Here is a 10,144-nt window from a genome sequence, read left to right on the forward strand (position 1 = left end):
ACAGTACTCCTCATAAAGCAATTGGAAATTGGGAGGTTCAGGGGAGGTGCCAGGCCTCCCCTCTGGAGCAGCCAGGGCATGCACTCTGCTATACTGACACTCCTTCCTTAATGAGAACCAGTGATGCATGTTATTACGCAGCTAAGGGAATTGATTTGTTGTGGGAGACGCGAGCGCGGCTGGAAATTAGCAGATAGAAGCGAGTGATGCGTCCCTGAAGAACAAGCAACAACTCACTTTATTTTTGTGTTAGTCCAGCCTCTACGGCTCGGTTGCGCACCCTCGCACAGCTTCCCTTTCCCACACACTCCGCGATAAGATTTTTACCGAGTGTAAAAGGGGAAAGGGTGCCTGGCTGCTGCTGCGGTACCGTGAGGCCGCCACATCACTCCCCCCCCCCCCTAATGAGTTAGCGAACGTTCATAGGACAATTTAAATTGTTTACAAGTCAATACGACCGGGCGCCCTGGAGACTCGTCCGCTGCGTGTCCTTGTGACTTGGCGTGTTTGGACGAGTAGAGAGTTGGAAGGTGGTGTCACAGATGACGGTTCATGTGAAACGGTGTCTGCTTCTCTAATGTGCGCTGGCTTCAGCCGATCTAGTGTTACCACTTCGTGACGACCGCGCAAGTCGATTGTGAATTGCTTCTCACCTCGACGCAGAACTCGGAATGGCCCGTTATACGGTGGTTGGAGTGGCCGATGAACTGCGTCATGGCGCACGAACATGTGTCGGCATGAAGTGAGTTCTGATGGTACGTGCACCACGCGTGGTGCTGCGCGTCGAGGTGGCGTCGTGCGAAGGTTTTCCATTATGTCTCGTAGCCTAAGTGCGTAGGCTGCGGTGGCTGTACAACCGTCTTGTGGGCTGCCCGTGAAGAATTCTTCTGGAAGGCGTAATGTCGTTCCGTAGACCAGTTCGGCTGCACTGCTGCTGATGTCTGTCTTGGCAGCTGTCCGGATTCCCAGGAGGATGAGTCGTAGTGCCTCCATCCAGCTGCGCTCTTCTGTTGCGGCGAGCGCAGACTTAAGCTGGTGGTGGAAGCGCTCCACCATGCCGTTGCTAATCGGGTGGTAGGAGGCTGTTCTGATGCGAGAAGCACCAATGAAACGTGTAATGCTGGTGAAAAGTGATGATTCGAACTGCCTTCCACGGCCCGTTGTTATTATATATGGTGCACCGAAACGAGCCACCCAGTGGTGCAAGAAGGCGCGGGCAACCGTGTCAGCAGTGATATCCGCTATAGGTACGGCCTCCACCCAGCGCATGAATCTTTCAATGCAAGTCAGTAAATACGCATGCTCTAGGCAAGGCGGCAGAGGTCCGACAATGTCGAGGTGTATGTGGTCGAAACGCGCTTCTGAAGGTGCGAACGTTGCCATCGGGGTGAGAGTGTGTCGATGAATTTTGGCTCGCTGACACGGTATGCATCCTAATGCCCAGCAACGCACGTCTCGGTTCATACCTGGCCAGATGAACCTTGCTGGGAGTAAGTTTTGCGTAGCTTTGATTCCAGGATGCGATAGCTTGTGAACAAAAGGAAAATGCGGTTACGTAGATTGGCAGGCACTAAGGAGCGTTTGTTGCCCGTGGAGGTGTCGCAACAAATCTGGTCGTCTGATCCCGGAATGTGCATCCACTGTAGCTTGAGGGACGTTTTTTTGTTGTTAGGAAGCTTTTTAGCTCTTCGTCTTCTCTTTGGGCTGCCACCAGCGCGTCGAAGTTAACTCCTTCTGGAGCGTTGACGACGTTTATAGCGCTCCGCTACAGGGCGTCGGCAACGACGTTGTCGCTCCGTTTCACGTGGCGGATGTCTGTCGTGAACTCTGAGATGTATGTCAGTTGCCGAAGTTCACGGGCCGTGTGCGTGCCGCCATCCGAACGCATTGAGCGGAGAGCATAGGTCAGCGGCTTATGGTCGGTTAAAACGAAGAACTCGACGCCTTCCAAGAAATGGTGGAAGTTGCGTATACTCGACTAGACGGACAGCAGTTCGTGCCTGAAGTTGCTGTAGCGGCGCTCAGTAGGTGTCAGCTTCCTCGAGAAGAATGCAGTTGGTTTCCATGGTGCGGTCGCTCAGCTGTTGCAACGCGGCGCCGATGACTATGTCTGAGGCGTCGACTATTAAACACTGGGGAATACCTGGCCGTGGGTATGCCAGGAAAGCCGCATTTGCCAAGGCTTGCTTGCTTTGGTTGAAAGCCCTTTTCGCTTTTTGGCACCAAGGCAGTTCATTCGAAGATCCATGCGTAGCCTTGAGCACTCCGGGAAGCGGTTGTACGATATGGGTGCATTTAGGCACAAAGCGGCGGTAGAACTTTAGCAATCCGAGAAATTCACGTAGTTTGCGATTCGGGATTGACAGCGGTAAATCTTGTATGGCCTGCACTTTAGCTGGGTGTCGCCGACCTCCCGAGCTCGAAATGATGTGACCCAGAAATGACAATTCAGGCACGCCGAGTTCACTCTTGGCCGCGTTAACGATAACGCCATGCTCAGATAGGCGCCGAAAAAAAAATCCACAGGTGCTCTTCATGCTCTTCTGGGGTGGTGCTCGCGATAATCAAGTCGTCCAGGTAGGCGTGACAAAAACTGAGGCCCGTAGAACACCGTCAATAAACCTTTGGAACGTTTGACCCGCGTTGCGAAGGCCGAATGGCATGCGCAGGAACTCGAATAGACCAAAGGGTGCAGTGATAGCAGTCTCGGGAACGTCTTTCGGTGACACAGATATCTGGTGCTATGCCCGCACGAGATCAATTTTAGAAAAAAGTTTTGCCCCATGCAGACCTGCCAGTACGTTGTGAATATGTGGCACGGGGTTCTTGTCGGGCCTTGTGACACTGTTCAGCGCTCTATAGTCCCCGCAAGGACGCCAGTCACCCGATGATCGCTTCGGAACCATGTGAAGGGGAGATGCCCAAGAACTGGAAAAAGGTTGGATGATACCCAACTCCAACATATGGTCGAATTCCTGTCGTGCCACCACCAGTTTCGCAGGCGACAATCGACGTGGTCGAGCGTGAACCGGTGGTCCAGTAGTAAGTAATGTGGTGAAACACGTCGAGTTTTACTGGGGATCCGACTTGGCGCTGGTGTGTCAGGTCAGAAATTCGCTCAGTATGGAAGTGAAACGAAAAGGGCCTGCTGGTTTGAGCGGCGTATGTCTTGAAGGCTTGCATTTTACATCGCTTTGTGACACAGGGTCCTGTAACCTCCGGTTACGCACGTTGACTAACAGTCCAAAGTAGCGCAGGAAATCCGCTCCGAGAATGGCGAATTTTACATCGGCTACTATGAAAATCCATTGTAGCGTTCTCCGCAGGCCTAGACTGACGGTTAAGAAGCGGTTTCGTACGTGGCGATGGCCGTGTTGTTGACTGCTTGCAAAGGCGATGTGTTCGGGCGGTTGCGGTCCGCGTGCGATGCTGGGAGTACGCTCACTTCGGCGACTGTGTAGACGAGGAAGCGGAGACCGCTGTTGCGGTCGGTTAGGAAAAATACTGATGAGCGATGTTCTTGCATGGCAGAAACGCTGGTCGCCCTCAGCGGTTGCCCGGGGCGTTTCCCGAGAACTCGCAGGGTGGTACGCATTTGCGTGCACCATTGCTGAACTTGCGGTGGTACCAACATAGTTTTTGGCGTTTCATAGGCGACTGCAGAGCACTCTGACTGGTTGACCGTGACGCGGTATGGAGGGTGGCCACGGAATCCAGGAGACGCGAGATTTCATTCTTCATCTCTCGAAACTGCTCATGTGGAGATGGTTCGCTCGTGATGGCCGCGACAGATGTGGGAGCTACCGCCATGAGCTTGTCGGATAACTTGGCCACCTTGGATAGATCGTTCTCATTTGAGGCAGTCATGGCCATTCTGACGTTCGGGGAGATTTTCTGTAGAAATATTTCCGGAGCAGCAGGCTGTCAAGACCATCCTCTTTGCTGCCCAATAATTGCTGCATATGACGCAGCAGCTGTCTTGGCGTTCTGTCGCTGAGGTTGGCTTCATGGAGAAGCTGTTGTAGCCGTTGGCTTTCGGGGGCGTGATCCTGCGAATGAGTGTTGCCGCCTTCAACGCCTGGTAAACGTTCTCTGCTCGTGGGGAAAGCAACAGGTCTCGAATTTCGCTGGTGGTTTATAGGGGCATACTGCTCATCACATAATGGTATTTCGTGGAATCTGCCGTGATGGGCCGTGCAGCGAATTGTGATTCTACCTGAATGAACCAAAACGGAGGCAGTTTGACGTCGACGGCGGAGAGTGTCGGAATTCCGGTGCCTTGAGGTGTGTCCATAGCACTTGCTGCTCGTCCGGGTCGCCAATGTTGTGGGGGACGCGAGCGCGGCTGGAAATCAGCAGATGGAAGCCAGTGATGCGTCCCTGAAGAACAAGCAACAACTGTCTCTATTTTTGTGTTCGTCCAGCCTCTAGTTTCGGTTGCGCACCCTCGCACCAATTCCCTTTCCCACACACTCTGCGATAAGGTTTTTACCAAGTGAAAAGGGGAAAAGGGTGTCTGGCTGCTGCTGTGGGACCGTGAGGCCGCCACACTTTGTTTTATGCTTAGGGGGCACTAATGACCCCCTAAATCAATTTAAAATTAATAAAAACATCATTTTATATGTCTAAATCTGTTAACTTCTTGGTAGTTGCTTGATTATTAGAGAAAATAAAGCTCAAAGTTCAATTTTCTGAGTATCGCCCCAAAATCTTTGTGCTGACACCTCATTGTCACATCGTGGATTTCTAGTATATTTAAAGCTTGGGTTGTATTGGTTCAGTAAGAGTTCCTGACGCTTTTTATTTTGGGTTTTGCGCTTTTTGGAATACGATGAAGAACATCTTTATTTGTAAAAAAAATGCTACACCTGAACAGACATCATCAAAATCCATGACGTCACTGCAAGCTGGTGTGCCGACTTCAAGGTAGCAGTGCCACCAATCTTTCATCTTGCGCCTTTTAGTTTACTCAGCCTCTTGTCACAGTACGAGTGCATCTCTTGAATAGTAGGAAGGTCATTTACAGATACATCTGAAATTATTTTTTTAGTGCTTTAATGCCGTGGTTGCTTAGTGGCGTTGGCACAGTGCTGCTAAGAACAAGGCCACAGGATTAAACAACCGCATTTTGATGGAGGTGAAATGCAAAACTGCCAATGTACGATGCCGCCTGAGGTGGTCAAAATTAATCCGGAGTTCCCCACTATGGCGTGCCTCAAGATCAGATTGTCGTCTTGGCACGTAAAGCGCCACAATTTAATTAATTAAATTATTCTTCAGTGCGCCCTTAGGCTGTAGCATTCATTATCTCTGAAAAACTCATGCTCAAAGTATTATCCATAAAGATTTCATAAACAGTACAAATAAGTGTGTACTTATATTTTAATTAAGGGTGATACGTGATGACTATTAGAACGGTGGCATAACGTGACAGACAGAAATGTAATAGAATGTGTGTGGGCATGATGACGAACATCGTGAAAATGACCGAGTCTCCCTAGAGGTCCCTGACATGGACATCAACTGTCTATCCACAAACTTCTGAGTTCATTCCGTGTTCTTGTGCAGCCTGTGCTTTGCGAGACAATTAATTTAATTGTTGAGGTGGTGGTGGGCACATACTGCCTTTGCAGGTTATGTACATTTCATACAGTGGAGTCGAATCTCGCATATTATTTCTGGAGCTCAGCAAGCAAACCTGATGTGTAGTGCTAATCTTAGTAACGATCGACAGTCATGTCCCTTGTCGAGCTCCTAATGCTGCTTGCTAACACAAGCAGCTGCAGTTGCCCAAGATGGCGTGAAAGAGATTCATTGAAAAGTCGCACATGCCCAGGGTCACATACCCAGTGACCCAAGCTGTTCTGACGGTTGATTATGAAGCCACTTCCCTCAACATAGCAGCCCAATCTCTTCCCATTAGACCATGGGCTACCGATTTAGTCAAATGGGTTGGAAAATAGAGACAAACACCCGAAAATATGAAGTATCCTAACAATGCTAATCACCTTAAATAATATCACATGATTTGGATAATTTGATTTAGTTATTTTTCTTGTTTGTGCTGGATAAATCCTTGTTTTCCTGAAACACGTGGCATCCAGACAGCGTAAGAAGCTAGTAAGAAGTAAAGTAGGTTTAGCATTCTAGATCTGCAACAGCTACTGTTGTAATTTATATGCAGTAGGGACGCTGTGTAAATGTGCTTGAAATGCTTAAAACTGCTTTGCTAACATTTGCTTAAACACGCAGGTTCACATAGGTTGGAGGAGTGCACAGTGAGAAAGTGATCCTGGCACGGCTGACCATGCCCTGCCATGGTGGACCAGGACAGTTTCCAAGGGCCTTGCTTCGCCATATGTTCACAGAGGAGGAACTCATGGGCCATTTGTTCTTTGGAAATAAAACCAAGGGGTAAAAGAGGCTCTTGACTGCACCAGGGTCAACGCTGTTAACGGCAAGTACCACATATCCTTTCCCATTGCATTTTTACATTTACATTTTGTATATAAAATTAGAAACTTGCCATGGGCATAACAAACAACTTTCAAGTAGCCCATGTGTGCAGTTGTGTGCTACATCAGCCTACCATTTGGAATGGCGGTTCATATGATCTTAAGCACGTAATGCCACCATACTCAAATGCTTCTGAAATTTAAAAACTGCCTTCGTTGCCACAACTTTTTGGTGTCTCCACCAGATGAAATGAGCTGCATTTGCGCATTAGCAGTGCTACTTGGCTGTCATTGCAATGAATAGTTGTCTGTGAAGCGCGCTCCAAATCTAGTGGCATGGAGGACATGATTAAGTAGCCTGAAAGCGTTATTTTAATACATTAATTGCGGAGAAGCTATTCTAAAGTGTGGTTACTGGTCAGCTCGAGGAGCAGCACGTTCACCAAATTTCAGCAATCAAAGCAGCTCTCCAGGTTCTGTAATGTAAAACAGTAGTTTCACCAATTCTATCAGACCACATTGAATTAAAGTTGCTCCTATCTTGAAGGAGGTCCATGTGATGCCAGACAGCAGCCTTTCAGCAGAGGGAACATGAGTTGTGTGGCAATATTGTTATGGTTGTTTCAATCAAGAAGCAACTGGGACAGAGTTGCCAGCATCACTGTCGACAGTACTATGTTTAGTGAACGCTTACTCATTCTACGCACCTAAACTATTTATTTACATCCACTTTACTACTTTGTATTCTAAGATATGAAAAATCTATTTATGTGGTTTTTCCCCATATGCTTAAATAAATTTGAGAATATGCCCTAGGCGACTAATGCACAAAGCTTCTTGCAGACCATCGGACGTGTCCACTACTCCCATTCTGATATTGTTGGAATTGTTTCCTGCTTCCTTATTTCACTTGCCTGTTTAAAGGGTTATTATGAACCATTGCTAAGTAGATTATGGGCTTAAATTTATCAAAAAGATGAATGGGCTTTCCCGTCGCTCTTGTTTAGCCCGTTGAGGATCACATTTTGGAGGAGAATATATCTCCAATTGAGGAGTACTATATCTTTTAGTGGTGTGCAAATGCTCGAAGCTTTCGAATTGAATAGTGTCCTATTCGATTTGCTCTTTGAGTGGTCACTATCTGTAAATGCGAATATTATTCGAATATTTGAAAACACCAACGAAACGAAATTTGAGCCAAAGTAGGGTGAATTTTCACCTTCTCGAACAAAGTATAGACATATACTGTGAGAACTTGTGAGAACTTGAGTGGGCTTGGCGGCACCGCGATGAAAGGACTGACAAACTCAGTTTTGTTCTTCACACAGGCGGTGTTGCTGTCGTGTCCGGTTCAAGCGCAAGCCGAGGATAAATTCCCACTTCTTCCCAAAATCGAGTTCTTCAGTGGGACCGCTTCCGTGTATTCCGCTGGAACAACCGACTTCATACTACTGCGCACCCGGGCATTGACTGCATCGTGGGAAGCACTGAGGTCATCGATATCACCGGATGGGGCGGTTTCTTCGGCGATGGACTATCGCTGCGGCGACAGTGGGCTTGGCGGCACCGCGATGAAAGGACTGACAAACTCAGTTTTGTTCTTCACACAGGTTGGTGACAAACGCTCTTATGCTTGTTTCAAAGACGACTGTCCTGGTTTGCTAGTGCTGCCGAGCCCACAAGCCATTTGTGCAATTTCCAGTGAATGTTTGGATGTTATGATGCAATTTATATGTTGTGGTGATGTTGAAACGAATCCGGGTCCTGAAAGACAGTTACTAGAACAAATTCTGGCTGAAATTAAAGGGTTGAAGACTGATGTGACTGACCTAAAGGCAACAGTTGCTAAGGTTGAGACTGTTGTGTCTAGTATTCCGGAGCTAACTAAGAAAATAGAACAATCAGAAATAGAAATTTCTAACTTACGTACGTGTTTGCATGGCATGCAGAAAAAACTCGAAGTTCTCGAAAACCGCAGTCGAAGCAATAACCTCATCGTAATGGGACTCTCCGAGACAGAAAATGAAACATCAGAGTCATTGAAAGGTGAAGTAGTTGGCAGGATTTTTCTAGAGAAGCTAAATGTTCCTGTTACGAGTGTAGAACGCATGCACAGAATTGGAAAGTTTTCTTCAGGCAAAACAAGGCAAATATTCTTGCGTCTTACTAATTTTGATGAAAGGCAGGCTGTACTTCGGAGTGCTCGGAAGCTGAAAGGGACATGTATTTTTATTAATGAAGACTATTCAAAAGATGTTAGACAGAAGCGACGGAACCTTTGGAACAGTGCTTTGGGGGATAGAGAGAGCGGGCACAAAGTTATTCTTGTTTCCGACAAGATGAAAATTGACCGCACCACTTACGCTTGGGATGACGTGAAAAAGCAACGTTATGTAATGTATCAGCAAAAGACAGACCCGAACGCAACTGCAACTAGAGCGATTGCATCTGACTGACGTCAGCAGACGCGCAGGCTTCATTTGCTCAGTATTAACTCCCGTAGCCTCTTAAACAAAAGCGTTGAACTGGAGTATGTTCTGACCGAGCACGAGCCGGATGTAGTGATAGTGACGGAAACATGGCTCTACTCTGAAGTTTATGATCACGAAATCTGTCCGCCGGGGTACAAAGTGATAAGGAACGACCGTAGCAGCCGAGGTGGGGGTGTGGCGATTTTCATTGATAGCAGACTGCAGTATACAGTATTTGAGTATCCTTTAGATATAGAAACAGCGTGGTGTAAAATTTTTTGGGGGTAACCGAAGTTGTAATCGGTGCAGTGTGTCGCCCACCTGGGACAAGTGCAGCAGCTATAGAGAGACTGAATGATTTCATGCATTGCCTGCGTGTACAAAACAAGAACGTTATTGTAGCAGGTGATTTTAATGTTCCTCGAGTGTTGTGGGACAGCATGTTGCCGGGAGATAGGGAATGCGAGTCTGCCACCGCACTAATTGAAATGTGTTTTTCGCACAGTCTTCACAAAGTTGTCAATGAATACACTCGTGTCCAGCAAGCCAGCAAATCTGTCCTTGACCTTATATTTCTGATTGAAAAGTTGTTCCTCCGGCCACACAAAGTTGAGATTTTTTCTGGAATTTCTGATCATTTCGGTCGTTGGCTTAACCCATTAAAGACCAGCGTGATCATATGGTCACGTTAGTCTGCACAGTGGATTTCAATTAATTAATATTAACAAAACGGCACCAAAATCGCCTTTGACGTGCCGTTTGACAGATTAGAGTTCCCTTTGCGGATATCAAGTGGTAGCAGGTGTCAGTCATTTTGTGGGAGCCCCTCGCAAAGGCGGGAATAAGTGTTGCTGTGCGAGTAGCGTCACCATGCATCAATCTCCAAGGGGTAATGTTTTTTATTTTCCACTACTTGTTTAAGAAATGGTATGATATCCTTACCTCCATATCGCTCTCTGAATATGTGACCTTCGATGATAATTTGTGAAAGATTAATGTTTGATTTATTCATGAACAAGCGTGTTATCTCTGTTGCCATATGGTCACATTGGGCCTTTAGGCTACCTAACTTTTTATTTTCTTTATAAACTGCATTCTCATCTCTTGCATGGCTGCTGGCGCGTTCCCACAGTGGTTATTTCTTATTTTATGGTCTGAATAGGTTGATGTTGGAATAAATGGCGAAGATACTCGAAGAAGACGATGACGACGTGTCAG

General features: G+C 47.2%; 1 protein-coding gene across 1 annotated transcript; it reads right to left on the bottom strand.

Annotated features, from left to right (window-relative positions):
• Nucleotides 1-441: 441 nt before the first annotated feature.
• LOC142566801 (uncharacterized) lies at nt 442-1,056 on the bottom strand. Its single transcript, XM_075677682.1, has one exon. The coding sequence runs from the start codon at nt 1,054-1,056 to the stop codon at nt 442-444; it is 615 nt and encodes a 204-aa protein (XP_075533797.1).
• Between the last annotated feature and the right edge of the window lie 9,088 nt (nt 1,057-10,144).

Source organism: Dermacentor variabilis, unplaced genomic scaffold (genome assembly GCF_050947875.1).
Source record: "Dermacentor variabilis isolate Ectoservices unplaced genomic scaffold, ASM5094787v1 scaffold_13, whole genome shotgun sequence".
NCBI classification, from domain to species: Eukaryota; Metazoa; Arthropoda; class Arachnida; order Ixodida; family Ixodidae; genus Dermacentor; species Dermacentor variabilis.

Coding starts and splice junctions, on each gene's coding strand:
- LOC142566801 (XM_075677682.1), bottom strand. CDS start 1,056: ATGGTGGAGCGCTTCCACCACCAGCTTAAGTCTGCGCTCGCCGCAACA.